Source organism: Panthera tigris, chromosome C2, assembly GCF_018350195.1.
Source record: "Panthera tigris isolate Pti1 chromosome C2, P.tigris_Pti1_mat1.1, whole genome shotgun sequence".
NCBI lineage: Eukaryota > Metazoa > Chordata > Mammalia > Carnivora > Felidae > Panthera > Panthera tigris.
The window spans coordinates 135,227,070-135,245,199 of NC_056668.1; the positions used below are offsets into that span (position 1 = coordinate 135,227,070).

The window sequence follows — 18,130 nt, forward strand, 5'->3', positions numbered from 1 at the left end:
TTATTTATCTTTGTAATCATTTTCCTTGTAAAACTCATGGTACAAAGTATGTGCTTGATGAATGCTTATTGGAATTTAATTCATTCACTCATATATATTTCCATATCCACAGAACAATAAAATGTTAGAATTGGAAGGGATCTTAAGTACCATCTATTAAAACTCAGTTTTTTCCTGTGATGACAAGTGACTTAAAGGGAGGGGAAAAGAAAATGTATTCATTCACAGAACGAAAAATCTAGTCATTGGTTAGGTATATAACTTAAGTGAATTGTATACCTAAATGTATTAGAATATTCCCTTTTTCACAAAGTAGACTCTTACTTTGGGATGAAGTCTTCCCTCAACCATTCTGAGTATGCGTTTCAAATAAGATTCAGTAAAAATATCAAAATGTATCTCATCAGGTTTTAATTTCTCTTGTCAATTGCATATTTAGTAGCACATCTTCTGACCGAGAAAAGATGTTGATGTTTTTTAAGTATGTATTATGAGCAAGGGAGTTTGTTTCCAATACCTCCTTTAATTTAAATTTTAATCTTTGCATCACCCCTGAATCCTTGCTTAACAGATGAAGGAACCGGGCGTCCAAGCAGTGCACAGCCTGAGATTACAGAATTAGTAAAAGAATCAAACAGTATAAAATTGAGTCCAATTCTGGTATTCTGAATCCCAGCCTAGTACATTTGTCCACCAAAGCACTCTACCATAAATCAAAACATAATTCTCCTAAAAAGGGTTGGTCTCCTTTAGGCACCCTGACTTACAGCAGAAGCTATCCTGAATTTCCAGAATAACATTCACTTTAATCTTCTTAACCTTAATGCTATTACTTGTCATGTCTCATCAAAAACCCCCTGTGCCTGTTTCCGGAAAGACCTCTCATGAATAAGAGAATGAGTAAGACAGCACAACTATTGTAGCTTGGCCATCCAACTTGTCCTTTCCCTTAGTATTTGTGCTGTCATGTGCTCCTAAATCCATCTATTTATTAAATAACCCCCTGGTCACCAACTAGCTCTGGGAGAATGTCTTCCCATTCAAGTACATGCTTTTCAGTCTTTTCTGCATATAATCATTCTTCATCCTTCCCTTGTTCCATGTTGGAAAGTAAATCTGAAGTTTCAGACGTGCACTATCATTTCAGATGTACAAAATAGTTTTTCAACTCTTTTCAGACTCCATTTCACTGTTGTAAGAAGTTGGACGCCTTCTGGGGTGCCTGGGTGGCTCAGTCAGTTAAGCGGCTGACTTCAGCTCAGGTCATGGTCTCATGGTCCGTGAGTTCGAGCCCCGCGTCGGGCTCTGTGCTGACGGCTCAGAGCCTGGAGCCTGTTTCGGATTCTGTGTCTCCCTCTCTCTGACCCTCCCCCGTTCATGCTCTGTCTCTGTCTCAAAAATAAATAAATGTCAAAAAAAAATAAAAAATAAAAAATAAAAGAAGTTGGATGCCTTCTTAGCTGGGCATCTGGGTGGCTCAGTCGATTAAGTGTCCGACTCTTGATTTGACTCAGGTCTTGATCTTCTGGTTCATGGGTTTGAGCCCCACATCACACTCTATACTGATGGAGGTGTGGAGCCTGCTTGGGATTCGCTCCCTCTCTCTGTTTTCCCCTCCCCCCACCCCACACACACATTCATTCTCTCTCTCTAAAAATAAATAAACGTTAAAAAAAAAGTTGGAGGCCTTCTTAGCAATTGAAACAAAATGTTCTCCATCCTTCCTTTATGTGCACATACACACACAGTTATGGAGGAGGACTAAGAATATAGATGAAAGCAGCAATATTTTTAACATTTCTCAGTCAGTCTTCAAATATTTTACCAGTGTGTATGTTAGGATTTTTTGAAAACATAATTTTATTCTGTTTTTCTATTCAAGAATATTTGATCTCCTGCATCTTGTTAGAATAATCCTGAATGTTTTACTACAGTATATATTTCACCGTTTGGGATCTTTCAAAGATCATCCTTGGGCACGTAAGACATCTCTTCAGTTAGCCCTTTAATCCCAAACCCAAACTCGACAGATACAACATCGAGTCAGTGGGTGGTATGATTAAAACTGCTCTAAATGAGCTAAGTTGGTAGAAATTAAATTAAAATTAAAAACAAATTACAAAATCCTAGGATAAACATCTCTAATAACGCTTTTCCCATGAAGTTCCCCAAAAGGGTGTAGACAGCAGAGACGATGACATATGGTGGAGACAGTCTGCTTACACCGCGGCACAGACTGTGCTCGGCAGGCAGATCTGGAGGCCTCCGGTCTCATCAGATTGTAGGCATCTATTTGCTCACCATTTAAGCCCAGCATTCTGGGATGCCAAAAGAGTGGCGGCTTTGACTAAAGGAAACAGTAGCCAAGGAGTCAGAAATAGGAAGCAAACGAGATGCCAAGTGGGGGGGGGGGGGGAGGCGGTGGGGAGTGAAGTGCCTCAAGATTATGAATTGGAAGGCCAGCATGTGGTACTCATGGTAACTCTAGGAGGGCGGAGGGATCCGTGGAGATACCGTTCTGTGAAATGAATTGGGGTTTAAAGGATTTGGTTCCCATGTCATTGAGGAAAATGATTAAGCAAAAATTCTTCGATGAACATCTGCAAGATGCTAAGCTTTTAGTGATGTGGTAATCCCACTTATATGTTCCACCCGGAAGATTAAGTTCTTTAAAAGCAGAGCATATGGTCACCGATCTGTGTCACTGCATTTTGCCAGGATTTGTAAACAGTCCCAAGTCTGACTAGGGCTAACGCATCATGGTTATATTCCAGGTTGTACTGTTTATATATTTTTTTCTCTTATTAATCACACTTTCATCTTGATAGGACAGAGTGTTAGCATTATATTTGAGGAAAAAAGCAAAAAACCCAAACAGCATTCTGTCAAAAAGAACCCACGAATGCTAGGCATCCGACTCAATACACATAGAAGTTGCATGACTTGGAACAAGTTGCTGTCTTTCTGTGGGCCTCCAGTTCCTCATCCCTGGCCTGGATGATCACTAAGAAACCATAAGTTGAGTCAGGCTAAATGCTGTAACAAATAACGCCAAGTTTCCGTGACTTAATACGGTAAGTAGAATAAATGGGTTATGCAGTAAAGCTCATTCATATCCGTGTACAGGTGGCAGCTTCTCACTTGAGGACTCAGGCAGCCAGTCTTCCTCTATTTGGTGGCCCCATCACCACCCCCCCCGCCCAGGCCTCAGAGTCATCTGGAACTCAGAGTCTTTCACTAGGCTTTTTGTATCCAGCCAGCCAACCAGTTTAAGAAACAGAGAATAGAGGCTGCCCTTGTATGACTCAGGGGCCAGACCCACAAATGACATGGATCTCTTCTGCTCACACTCCATTGGCCAGAATGAGTCACGTGGTTCACCCTAAGTGCAAGCAGTCTGGGAAATCCCATCAAGTGGTGCAACTAACAGGATGCATAGGTCCTGGTGAACAGTTAACTGGCTGGTGAACAACTCACCAGTCTGAGTCATAGGCCCTTCTAGTATTACCTTATAATTGTTATTTTTCTTGAGAGACAGAAAGCGTAAGCAGGGAGGGGCAGAGGGATAGGGAGAGAGAGAAAATCTTAAGCAGGCCCCATGCTCAGCACAGAGCCTGATGCAGGGCTTGATCTTACAACTATGAGATCATGACCTGAGCTGAACTCAAAAGTCAGCTGATTAGCCCACTGAGCCACCCAGGCTTCCCTCCATTATTTTTTTATTCCAAATTTGTTGATAAATAGGAAGGTATTCATACCTTAAAATTTTCTTCAGTTTTTCTAAATGAATAATAATTGAAGACCTTCAGTTTACCAGTAATTCTGTGGTAATGTTACCGTGGTAATGTTTAATGTTACTTCTCCAAGGAAAAGTTAATGTTTATTTAGAAATTCTGAACAAGGGACGAGGTGGCTCAGTCAGTTAAACATCCGACTCCTGGTTTCAGCTCAGGTCATGATCTCACGGTTCGGGACATCAAGCCCCGCATCAGGGTCCACACTGACAGCGCAGAGCCTGCTTGGAATTCTCTCTCTCCCTCTCTCTCTGCCCCTTCCCCAATAGTGCTCATGCGTGCACCCATGTTCTCTGTCTCTCAAACTAAAGAAACATTAAAAAAATAGAAATTCTGAATTAATTAGCAGAAAGGGAACAGTGACCAGAGGAGAGGCTTAAAGGCAATGATTCAGAGCCAGTTTCAAGTAGAAGTTACACCTCCTAAAGACCTAATGGAAACGAATAGGAAATATATGACTCCCACTGTGGGACTCCAAATGACTTATTTTTCTTTTCCCCACTCTCCCCTCCCCGCCTTGCCCTGCCCATCCTCCAAGTGACCTATTTTGGAAGCATCTTTATTACCTAAAAGCAATATGTTTTTACAGTACAACCAAGGCCAGAATTGTTCCTTCAAAGAATCCGACATGCCAGTTTCCCGCCATCCCCAAAGACACGACTTAACAAGCACAGCCTGATCCAGGAGATTAGAAACTTGAAGGACCAGAATTGTGCAAATTTGTGTAAATAACTGTGAAAGCATCATCTTCCAGTAAAGTCACTGGTGCATATTTTGCAATCATGGACATAATCACCTTAAAACGTGGAGAGAAAGTTTGTTCTTTTTTTTTTTTTTTAATTTCTTATTTTAGAGAGAGAGGGAAAGCACGAGTGAAGGGAGAAGGAGAGAGAATCCCAAGCAGGCTCCATGCTCAGTGCAGAGTCTGACATGGGGCTTGATCCCATGACCCTGGGATCATGACCTGAGCCAAAATCAAGAGTCAGATGCCCAACTGACTGAGCTACACAGGCACCCCATGTTCTGAAGAGATGTATATGTATAGGTTTCATGTAGGTAAGTAAAAGAATGATGTCTTTGTATGAACCCATAAGTAACTGACTTAGCTCAAAGTTTAGAATGCCCTACTCTAAGAAGTCATGCCCATTCTAAATGGATATGCTTTATTCAGTGTTCACATGTTTATGCAGAGCGGTTACACAGTGGATACCATTGTGATTTCATACAAACTTGGACATGGCTACTCTGTGACTAGGTTGCCACATGATAGCCCTAAAATCTTGACCACACGGTGTAATTTCAGGAAAAGGGCCACTGTCTCACGTCTCCCCACGAATCTCTCCCCTAAGTCCCTCACTGTTTATTTTAACAGGTTAAGGAAAAGTCTATCCTATGATGAAAGCTCAGGCTCAAAATACAAATTTACATAAGAAAAAAATAAAAAAAGACATACTACTGTATAAATAACTGGGGAATATTTCTTCACAGACTTTGGATGACAGTGTGGTTACGAGAGAGACCCAGAGAAGGAAACAAGATGTATCAGGCATATTTGATCTATGACAATTATTGTTCTGGGGACTTCCCTGAGCACCACTAGTGGAGACAAAATACCAAATCAGACACATTTCTTCCTAAATTTCAGTGGTTTGTACGCCTACTGTGAATTCTCACGAAGACTTGTTTTCAGTCAATATATAATTAATCAGTAATATCTTCCTTACAGTGCTCCACACATCACCTTTTTTTTATATATATATTTACTTTTGAGAGAGAGATAGAGTGCAAGTAGGGGAAAGGCAGAGGGAGAGACACAGAATCCGAAGCAGGCTCCTGGCTCTGAGCTGTCAGCACAGAGCCTAATGTGGGGCTCAAACCCACGAACTACAAGACCATGACCTGAGCCGAAGCCGGAAGCTTCATTGACTGAGCCACCCAGGCCACACATCACCTTTGAGTACAACAAAACCGAAACCTAAGTTCAGCCCTGATCTACTAACTGTGAGACTTTCTTCTTCACCTAGAAATTGTTGACTATTCAGCAAAAGTGTAAATGCTATGAAACACAATATTCTTCATGCTTACGTTTCAAAGAGTGCTTTAATTAAGAAAGACATGCATTTGGTCATTTAGAAGCTGCCCTCTATCACGGTCCTTTAGAGTCCTCTTATTTTCTCTGGCTAAGTGAGCTTAACCAAGTCACTGTGGTTCGAATAAGCAGAGTAGCTCATCTCGGTTTGCTGCTACAAACACTGTTTTCATCATATAGGGCCAGTCACCTTTTTTGTTACAGTGTATAATTGACAGTGAGCTTCCTAGGTAGCAAATTAGGCATTTCGCATTAGCTTCAGAAGTGCCATCAGGAGTTATGATGTGAAAACTTCTCATACCAAATTGAGCATCTTCCTTCACCGACCTGGTTTGGAACCAAAGTACTCAGCGTGTATCTGGAAAATCTTATGAAACCAGCTATTGTGTTTCCTTACAATTACATAGTAGCTGATTTTACAAGCTAACCAGGAGCCATTGTACCCTAATCAGAAGCAGGTCCTTGGGGGGCATGGAATCTCAGTTCAATATAATGAGTTTCGACTGCAAATTCTTTTAGCACTGATTAACTGCTGAACTCCCAAATCATGGAGTTGGTACAGAGCTAGCTCCTTAAGCCTGGAATCATTAAAACTCTATGTCAGTGCTGAGAAATTTTGAGTTTTCTTCACATAATGGTGTGTATTTTCCCCCTCTGTCTTTCTAGAATGATGTGAACCACATATTAATAAACAACTCTCTCTCCCTCAAAAATCATCCTGCATTTTCCAAGTTCTTACATAAGTATTGGAGACTCTTTGGGTTTTCTTTTAATTCCAAAGCCTTGTAATTCATACGTTTGAATTTAGAATTTAGAGATAGGAAGTTAAAATTGTGCTTGAGTCAATTTGCATATATTATCAATGTCTTCACTGTATTCATACCTATGGACAATTTGAAAGTGCCTTATTTTATTTAAGTGAAGCAGATAAAAGGGTTGGGAGAGAAAAGAATAGAATACCAAGTTATTACTTTATGTAAAGTATGGTACCTAGTGCCGTACAAAGAAGAGCTTTGTGGCCTGGGATGACAGGTCTCTGCTGGGAGATCCATTTGGGGGGAAACTCAGGTTTAACAAGTTCATGGTCTCTTTATTATATATCTACATATCTGTTAGTTTCAGTTGGACAAACTCACCTGTGTGAATGTTTAGAATTCCATAGCTAAAAATGCTCTATTTCCCAGTCACCAAATTCAAAGAAAACTTTTCTTCATAATCACTATGCCAATAATAATATAACTAACATTTGTTAACAGGAATTTAATTACTCTTTATGCCAGGCACTGGACCAAGTACTTAGCAAATGCAACGGTGTGAGGGCTCTTTTCACCATAAGCTTTACGTGAGAATTCCTTGTGTACCATGAAGTCCAAGTGGTAAGAGACTTACACTGCCCAGCAGCCTCCAAATGCTTCCTCTTTCTCCAGAAACAAGAGGGCTGGACGGCACGGACCACCCAGAGGTCAGCTCTGGCAGGAATGTTGGGCTTTATGGCCAGAAGGAAGCAGGAAGGGAAGAGTGAGCAGAAGGGATCCAGGGTTGTAGTGAAAGAACTGGGAGAGAGGCACCTTCGTTGTTGCGAATGGAATGGAAAGGGAGGGGTGATTTTAAAAAGTCTTACTGTAGTTGATCAATACACGTATCACCTTTAAGGTTCCTGAAAGCACACTAAAGATTAGAATTATTTTTAAATTGCAGCTTGACTCTTGAACAACACAGGTTTGAACTGCACAGATCCACTTATATGTGGATTTTTTTTTGTAAATACAGTACTGTAAGTGCATATTCTCTTTCTTATGATTTTCTTAATAATATTTTCTTTTCTCTAGCTTATTTTCTTGTAAGAATATGGTATATGATACTGTATAACATACACAATATGTGTCAATCAACTGTTTATGTATTTGTAAGGCTTCTGGTCAATAGTAGGCTATTAGTAGTTAACTTTGGGGCCAGTCAAAAGTTATATACAATTTTCCACTGAGCGGGTCCACTGACCCTTAAACAACACCCAGTGCTGTTCAAGGGCCATCAGTATTTTGGTTGCTATACATGTATCTTAATGTGACACAATGCCACCCAGATGTGGCCAACTGGGTCTTGAAAACTTGTTCAGTTTACATATATATATCTCATGTAATTCTCAGAACAACTTTAAATATTATTATCATTTTTTAGAGGAAGAATGAGAAATAAAATTCTTTTGGGTTAAGCCATTGAAAGTTAGCAAATTATTTGTTCCTTCAGCCTTACCTATTTTATCCCGATTAATGTGCTTCCCAAAGTTGCATAGCTAATGAGTAAAAAGACTAGGAAAATCCCAGCTCTTAACCACTATGCTATCATAGCTGCGAAATGGGTCCTATCACCCCGACACATAGACCTTTTATCATAACACACAGCAATGAAGAGGTTTTTCTGGTGCTTCTTATACAATAGGCTCAATAATTGAACTCTCCAGTGCTAGCAGTCAATAAACACTAAATTCGAGTCTTGGTTACTTGACTTGTGCTTTCTGCATCAGAAGTGATAGTATTTACTTAGGGGAGAAGAATTCCCCTCTAAATCTTAATAGTTTGTCTTGACCTCAAGGCTCAGGATGAAATTGGAAAAGTTCAAAATCATCAGTTTTTCCTTTCTAATCTCATTTCTGTTTCTCAGTTATACAACAAGCAAAGGAAACATATTAGCCACTGTATTACCCACTTAGGGTTTCACACCAGCTTCAAAAATTTCTTCTTTAGATTAGATGGTAGTGAACTCCCAAGCCTTTTTTTAGTTGAAAATGAATGCCCCCTTATTCAAAGCCTGTCTTTTCTCCAGAGCTTTCCAGTTCCTCTTTCTGTCTTCCTCCTGCCATTGGTGGCACTCATGACTTCTTGGTACCTCCACTTGAGTCTACAAGAGAAAGAAGCAGATCAGAAATAAAAAGGAGACCTACTGATTTGCTACGTGCCCATATCATATGACAATTACTTATGGTTTTATAAGAATGGGCATTTTAACTATGAAAGTTACGGAGTTCCATGTGACTGTCCTTCATTCATGCTCTATTTATCCCAAACAGCCACCAGTACTGGTAATGTTGCCGTCCAGAGAACAAGAGAAAACGTGTGAGGATTCCTTTTTCTGAATGAGGACACATGTTCCTTCAATCTTCTTTGTGACTTAATCAATGTGGCATTATTAACAAAGCAGAGAATATCATGAATCACTCAGAAAGAAGAGCCTTGTAATTCACATCTCATTTCCCAGTTGAGCAATCAGCTGTAGGTAACGGTCCTACCAGAACACTTGAGTGTCTTAGAAGATTCCCGAGTTGAGAGGACAGTTTCAGACTCACATGGGTGCTTATAATTCTGATCTGCAAACCAAGTAAACCAGGAGAATGCCTCCCTTGGGCCACTGGGCCACTGGGTTACAGTTTAGGATTCCTAGGCCTATGTAGTGGGTTCCATTCACATTTGCTTCCTTCCTACCTCGTACCAGTCCACGTCTTGGTGGTTCAGTCTCTGGAAAAGATCTTGAGAGTAAGGAAAGCTTATTGATAATTCCTCTACTGAAAAACTACTGAGAAAACACTCAGCGTCTGAGGGTGGGGCATTAGCATCCAGTGAAGGCTGGGCCCCAAACTTCATTGTCATGGTACCATGTGTCAGAATTCAGAGACACTTTAATCAGTGGGTAGACATAGATGAAAGAAATCAAAAAGCTTCCCTCTCAGCTAAAAGAAAGTCCTAACAGCAGGAAGATTTACTACTGAGGAACTTAGGAACTTAAGGAAAAGGTAAGCTGGATGGCCAAGGTAGCATATCTTCATTCAGCAAAATAGACAACATTAAAGAACACAATGGCATTTTTCACATCTAAAACCACCATTAATTTTAGCATGTTTGATTTCCACTTGCAATTCAAGCTCAATAGTATAATGTTGAGGCCTTCCTTACACTTTGTTTTTCTTTTAAAGACAATTGCGAATTTGTTTTGCTTTTTCATAGCAGATTGTCTGAGTAATAAGAGACTTTCTTCCTCCTTATGGTTCTCCATACCATGGAGCGGTGTTTTTCGATGTTAAGAGTCTTCTCTCTTTGTTCCCACTGGACTTATAGAGTGATAGAGTAAGTTAAGTGGTTAGGACAGGGGAATAAAAGAAGAGAAGCTATGCAGAAACTTTTTAAACCAACTCCACATCACTGAGAATGTGTTTCTTTCCTAGTCTACAAGGTTATAAAGCTTTACTTTCATTCATGATAATGTTGTGCCAAGACATGTCCTAGGTCCTTCTTGCCCACACTTGGCTTCTTCTGTCCTGGCAAAGTGAAGATACAATTCTAGGGTCCGAGTGGGCTGACCGTCAGCCTTGACTTCATCGCAGGACTCCATTCCTTGTTTTATGTCTGATTTACAACATTTTATCATCCCAACCTCTATTCCTTCGGTCTTTTTATTTTTTAATCATCCCCATTAGAGATTACCAGCCGTTCTCCTCCTGTCTGAAAGTTCATGTGGGAGGGACTCAAATTGGAGAAAACTGTCTTCCTCAAAACTTTCAAAACCTTTGAGTCTTCCAGTTACCGGAACAAGAAAAGGAGATCGATAAACATTATTTATTCAAAGGTTTGTATCTGTGCATTTTTTTCCCTTGGGATAGAATGACTAGACTTCATTTTCTTTCCGGAGAGATCTATAACCCAGAAAAGGCTAACGAGGTGCTTGGGTAACTTAGTGTCACAAGATTTGGGGCCTGCTTTGTGGCAGTCATCAAACCTTGTGCTACATTCAGTTCCACCATATGTGAGGCATTTAGTCTTTCAACAGCGTGAACTGCCAGGGAGGCACCTGAGACAGCTTTGGATTCTGCGTTAGGTACACCAAGAGTCAGGGCACATGGCGTCTGGTAGGTTCTGCCAGAGCTCTAACCTGATGCGTGAACTGGGCAAGTCACTTCATCTTCCTGGACAGCCACTTCCACATGTCTAGGTGGGGAGTTGGACTAACTCAGTGGTTTCAGCCCTGAGCCGAAGACCCGGCCCCACCTACCACCAACTGGAAGAGACTCTCTGGAGTTGGTGCTCTGGAATCTGATTTATTTAGGAATCCTTCTCAAGCATTCTACTGTCTGCCAGGTTACAAACCATTGTAGCAGCCACTCTTTAGGGTGACTTCTAGCTTTAAAACACTGGCTTTCCATTAAACTAATATTCTCCGCAATTGGCAGAATCTGGATCGGTGTGAAAGGTTAGTCAATAGAACTAATATATCATAGAACTCTTTTCAAATGCATGTGATTCAAATGCTGTACGCAAATGAAATAACTTCATTCAGAGAGCCTATCACAGCAGTGCTGGTTATATGATGTATACTTGTTACCTCATAGGATTACAGTAAAAATTAATGGACATGATGGCTGTGAGCATTTGTCAGGGTGCCTGTCACAGAGTGAACACTTAATGAATTCATCGGTGATAGGATACTAATAGCAGTGACGTCGGTTATGAGATCTTGCTACTCAGCGTGTGCCTCGCGGGCCAGTAACATCAGCGTTGCCTGGGAGTTCCTTAGAAATACAGTCTCGAGGGGCGCCTGGGTGGCTCAGTCGGTTAAGTGGCCGACTTCGGCTCAGGTCATGATCTCGAGGTCCATGAGTTCGAGCCCCGCGTCCAGCTCTGTGCGGACAGCTCAGAGCCTGGAGCCTGTTTCAGATTCTGTGTCTCCCTCTCTCTGACCCTCCCCCGTTCATGCTCTGTCTCTCTCTGTCTCAAAAATAAATAAATGTTAAAAAAAAAATTTTTTTAAATAAAAAAAAAAAAAAAAAATACAGTCTCGAGCCTCACTCCGGACTTCCTGAACCGAAACCTGCGTTTTATAGGGAAATCCCCAGGTGATTTGTGTGCACAGTAAAGTCTGAGAAGCACTGACGTAGACAAATAAACTTGGGACTCAGCAACTTGCCAGAGCTCACCCTACTAGTAAACTAGAGAACTAGGAGTTTTTCTTACACCTCAGATGGCATCTCTGAGCTGGAGATGTTCAGGCTTCCTGAGTCCCACTGAGATGTTCTTTCTCTCATCCAGGCTGTAACTGTCTACCACCGCAGCAACAGCACTGTAATTTTATTTTTCACATTTTTAATTATTCAGCTGCTTTATTTGTCACCACTCAGGGAATTATTACAAAACTTATGTCTACAATGCTTCTGATTAATGCATATTTAGGCAACTAAGCAGATGTAGAATGGGTTGACTTCTTTGATAATATTAAACATTGATGAAACATATATTTGCACAGCAATAATGATGCCGGCATTTGTATAAATAATAACACATCTATTTCCCTAATCATCTAGGGGGAAAAAAACCACAGTGAGAGTTGACAGAATTACTAAATATGTCTCACTTCCTAGGCAGATCATTTTTGAGTGTAGAAGTTTTTTTTCATGTGAATAAAATTATGCTAATTTATAGCATCTATTACCACTTTCAGATGAAGGAAGTGTATTTGAGCAGAAAACAGTGTGGATGAGACCTGAAGCATGTTTCCAAGATATATCATAAGTTCCAAAGCTTCTGTGTCCATCATGGAAAGCTGCGTGTTTTGTGATGGACTTCTCCACAGTCCTGTAGTTTGATTTTATGTAAGATGTATTCTGAAACCCAGCTTAAGTGATTCTACAGTACATATTTGTTTTTCACATTTTAGCATCTCTGAAATTGAGATTTGTCTTATAATTGACGGGCATGTCACAATTTGTTCAGCAGCATTTTGTTTCTTTTTACAATTGATGGGATTTAAATTCGATCAAATAGGAGATCAGGACTCCCCGGTGAACTTAATCCTAGTCCACAAGGAGCCTGATGGTGAGGAAAGACATGGGATAGAAAGGAGACATCACCCCCACCTGTATTCAAATAAGAAAGGGAGGTGGATAACTGCAAAGAAATGAGATTTAATAAGAAAAGATTCCATGGGTTTCCGTTTTCACAGAGCCAGAGAGAAAAGTCATAGAATCGGCAAGAATATAGCAGAAAGGCAGGAAAGAGGGAAAAGGGAGATGGAAAACAAAAGGGGAGCAAATAAAGCATCAAGATGGAAAATATAACCAACACAGCCACTATTTCGATCATTATTTCCTAGGTGTTACATTCAATTTGCTCCTTCCTTTTCTTAGTTCACACACTGGTCAGTAGAGCTCCTACAGGCTGGGATGAAGAAGGCAGTTTCCGCCTCTTTTAGGAGGTATTTTTTCCTTCTCTGGCCCACCCAAGCGGATTAATCGCCCCCACATTGTCTCTCCCCTGCTTCCTACATTTTACTCAGTCCCAAAGCACCTGGGAAGGTTTAAATGATTGTTACAACTTCTATTTGTTTGTTCTTTCAGGTGATATCAAGATTATCGAACAAATCTACAGTCTCACAGGTATGGCTTTTGCCAAAGAACAGAATCTTTATCTAAAATCTGTAGGATTTCCTGTAAATCTGTCTCCCACTTCAGGGTTTTATGTATTTATTTTCTACTTTCCCTAAAATGCTTCCCACTGAAATGTATTGACTGACTTTCTGGAGTTTGGAGCAGAGAAGTATTGAAACTCATCTATTTAAGGGTTTTATTGTTGTTGAAAAGCAGTTGTCACCAGAACCTGGCAAAAGTAGGAAAATCCCGAGGAACTGACCTCGGAAGTACATTTGTTATGTTTAAAGTTAATAATCAAATGTTTTCATGTAAGCTTCCGATGATGGTACAACATGGTTATCCATAGTATAAAAAAAAAATGTCTCAGATATTCTGGAAGGGGTTTCACTTGAGCTCTTAAGATAATCCCAACTTTTTAGAATCCTCCAATTTCACAGAAAACTTTCCCAAGAAATAGTGATTTATCAGATTTATTACCTAGACTTTTACTACCAATGATACTGTGACAGGAACCTAGAAATAGCTCCCTTTTTTGCTCTGTATTCTCCTTGAAGCAGAACCCAACACCTTTCACACACGTGTGTACACACAGACACGTGTACATACAGAGAAACACCAATCCAATCATACAACACACGTAAAAGACATTGATAATTTACTGAAGATAGCTGGGGCCCAGACAGGGTTTACTTTTAATACTATTGAGAAACTTCTTAAAAGCCCTTAAAACATCTCAGAGCATTCAAATGAGTTTCTCTCTGGCACTAGTTGTCTTCTTTCTCGTCTCTACAAAATCCCTCCTCAGGAGCTGGCAAAATGGCCATTATGTTTCAACTCTTCTCAACAGGCAGCCTTTCCTCACTACTTTACCCCCTTGTCCCCAACCACTCCTATATTCTCTTTCTCATGAGAAATTCTGCCTTCCTTTGGATTTTCCTATTTGAATTCCTCACTCCTTCATAGCAAAGTGAAAATGAACATCCCTTCTAAGAACACAACATCTGTAACTTTAAAAAAAAAAATCTGTATAATTTAGCCTTCAGCATCAAAATCACCAGCGTAACAGCTTCAAGGCAAAAGATATTTATTTCTCTCTCGTGAACAAGGCCAGAGGTGGGTGATATAACTGTGTCAACAGGGTCCTGAGCTTTCTTCTTTTGGTTTCATTATCCTCAACACATGGTTTCCTTTTTTAAGACCTCCTCATTCTCTAAGATGGCTGCTAGAGATCTATCCATTGTATCGGTATTCCAGACTAGACTACTGAAAAAACAAAACAAAACAAAAACACTGAAGGGTAGGATAGAGGCTTCCCTCTTTCCAGAAGTCTTCCTGTAAGTTCCTTTTAACCTGTCCACTTGCCTGCTATCACCTCAGAACTTAACTTCATGGCCAACCCAAGAGGCAAAGGAAGCTGAGAAAGGTGATCTTTGGGCAAGGTACATTCCTAAGAATTCTGTTAACTAGCAAAGAAGGGGAGATTATATAAAAAGGGGTAACCAGCACTCTCTGTAGAACCTGCCCTGAGGCAAATGTTTCCATTTTCTTCACTATCAGCATCATCATCATCACGAGGGCAAGCATCTATTTTAAGTACTTTCAGTGCACATTGCTAAGTGTTTTAACTTCCATTATCTAATATCTATATCCTCATACCATTCCCAATTTACAGATGAGGAAAACAAGGATTTAAATGATTTAAATGATGTTACTTGACCACCGTTGCAGGTAGAAGTCTCCAGACTTCTAGGACTGTGTGACTGAAAGTTCACGCATTCAACCATTAGACTTTATTCTGTTTCCCCTGTAGTCATGGCAGGTTTGACTGAATCTAGTCCACTGTGCGTTTGAAATGGCTATCCCATAGAATGTCATGAGCTAAATTAGAGATTCCTTTGACTGTGGGGAAAAGAACATCATTGCCCTCATGGAAGCATCTGTTGGGAGGAAATGAAGAAGGGGTGGGTCAGAAGACAAGGAAGAAATCTGTGGTTGAAATGTATGGCAGTGTATACATGGATGAATCCAGCTGCACGAGGGAAGCAAGCATTTCTGTATGGATAGCCCAGGGAAAGGAGCTGGAACTCCTGTATGGGCGCTGCATGTGGGGCTGGGTGTTTAATAATCCAATAAATTTGGGTCCTGTCTGTAATAATGGTAGGGGGAATAATGAATTCTTGGTGTAGGTAATGTTGGCTGCCTGAATCACAAGTGTCAGTATTTAAGCAACTTGCCCCAAGTGCCAAGTCTCCATGATAAAATGGAAGTATGAAATCTGAACAAACTTGTAGAAGTACAAACACTATAGATTATTAGAGAATTACATCAGGACCAGCGGAGCCTCCTTGAACCAAAGGAATGATTAAACTGCCAATGGAAATGTAAACAGAAGTTCAATTAAAGAATTCACTCATTGTTCTTCATTTCTTTGATAAGTTTGCCCCGTGTGTCTTTAACTGGGTGAGCTAATTTTTCTATTCTCCAGTGCTACTAAACAGTTTCATGAGTAAACTATTTTGCTTAGCTTGGCCAGTTTTAAACTGGATGGGCTGTTGCCTGTTGAAGTCACCACACGTTCAAGTTCATTTTTTGTTGTTGTATGTATCATTATAATGGTTACAGGAAAATCAATAGATACCGATAAGCCAACTGTTTATTAATATGAAGTAATAACCATGACAGCTCATGAGATTTAAATAGCACACTTAGATCTTTTCAGCTTATTATCTTATTTCTATTAGAAATTATTGATGAGCAAGTAGAAACAATTGTATCCTCAAAAGAAAATGAGGCACCAAAAAAAAAAAAAAAAATGAATTGAGCCTTTGGAGCAGAGAAGCCATGTCTGGGGCAGAGCAAGAAACACCCACTCTTCTAATGACTCCATTGAGGGCCACTAGCTTAGCCTTTGCTGTTCTCTCTGCCCTGCCCCATCATCATTATCTTCGTTGTCTTTATCCAACCTCTCCCTCACTTCTTCTTAGTCTAAAAGGTTGAATGACTCCAGTCAAGAGTCTAAGATGGGTTTTTTTTTCTTCCAAAATTTTATTTAAATTCAAGTTAGTTAACACATAGTGTGGTATTGGTTTCAGGAGTAGAATTCAGGGATTCATCACTTACATACAATACCCAGTGCTCATCTCAACAAGTGCCCTCCTTAATGCCCATCACCTATTTAGCCTGTCACCCCACCCACCTCCCCTCCAGCAACCCTCATTTTGTTCTCTATAGTTAAGAGACTCTTATGGTTTGCCTCCTCTCTGTTTTTATCTTATTTTGTTTTTCCTTCCCTTCTCCTCTGTTCATCTGTTTTGTTTCTTAAATTCCACATATAGGTGAAATCATATGGTATTTGTCCTTTGTCTTTCTCTGATTTATTTTGCTTAGCATAATACACTCTAGTTCCATCCTAAAAATAGAACTACCCTACCGTCCAACAATTGCATGACTAAATATTTATCTAAAGGATACAAACCCCAGATAAGAAGGGGCACATGCACCCCAATGTTTATAGCAGCATTATCAACAAGAGCCAAATTATGGAAAGAGTCCAAATGTCCATATACTGATGGATGGATAAAGAAGATGTGGTTTGTGTATACACACACACACACACACACACACACACACACTGGAATATTACTGAGCCATCAAAAAGAATTAAATCTTGCCATTTCCAAAAACATGGATGGAACCAGAGTCTAAGATGGGGTTTAGCAAGACTTCTTCCTTTCCCAAGGTTCTCAAGGGGAGCAGGCCAAATGGTTTGCTCCATTTCCTTCCAACTGACATCTGAAAGTAAAGATAGCAGGAAGCAGAGTAGCTGTGGATGCCACGGATCTTACTCCATCTATCTGATCCAAAATAGGAAAGGTTTTTATTCTCAAAGATAATATACTTTTCTGGTTGACCTCCATATAAAGTTCCACTGAAGACCCTATAACTTTAAAATAACAAGGCCCAAGACCTTCCAGTAAAATTGAAAATGTCCTTACTCCTAACAGCATGCCGTCATATCCTATTACAGATGACAGGCTGATTAAAATCTAGATGCCAAGCTGGTAAAATGCACCCTTCCCACCAGGACAGTTTAAGAAGACCAAGAGAGGTGTTAGCCGACCAACACCAGGATAGCAGAGAGGGTAAACCCGGGGAATAGCAGAAATGGCGAGACATTGAACACCTGAATAAATAATAGCAAAATCTGCAAAGTCTTAAGTTTTCATGAGACGTAAGTTTCTAAAAGATTTGACGTTGTTTCGATAGGACCACCAGCATGAATGATATTCCTCTCAAGCAGCCTTTGCAATCTGTACTAATCTATGTTATCACTGATTTAGTCAGAGCCCAAGGGAAATGGCAGCATCAACAAAAGACTCCCGTCCATTGTGGAAGATGAGGAAGAGGAGGAGGAAGGGGAGGAAGAAGAGACAGCTTCCCTCTCTCCCATCTACACAAGGGGATCCTCCTCTTCACGCAGCAAGAAGGTGGGAAGCAGTAAAAGCTATCTAGGCCTGAGCTTGAAGCAGCTGGCCTCAGGAACAGTGCCGTTTCACTCACCTATCAGAGTCTCCAGTTCAAATTCCCCGAAAAACAAACAGGAAACTGACCCCCCTGACCATGGAAAAAGGAAAGAGAGAAACTTGAAATTGCAACTTTCGGCTTTGAATAGTTCTGGACCCCCAGACCTCAGTCCAAGGTAAGAATCACATCATATAATTCTTTCCTAGGTAAAAATGGCTGCCTTTTATTCAAATTGGTACCTAGTTAGTAAATTATTCAGCCCTCTGGGCCTCTCAACCACACAGGTTCCTAGCCTGGGTTCTTCCGCTTTCC

General features: G+C 40.4%; 1 protein-coding gene across 1 annotated transcript in view; it reads left to right on the forward strand.

The window, feature by feature from the left end:
• Positions 1–18,130, forward strand: part of KCNH8 (potassium voltage-gated channel subfamily H member 8) — a 354,464-nt gene that overhangs the window by 309,219 nt on the left and 27,115 nt on the right. Inside the window, exons 12-13 of the mRNA XM_042956973.1 lie at positions 13,262–13,300; positions 17,635–17,993. Coding sequence (XP_042812907.1) covers positions 13,262–13,300; positions 17,635–17,993 — 398 coding nt within the window. The remainder of the gene's footprint in view (positions 1–13,261; positions 13,301–17,634; positions 17,994–18,130) is intronic.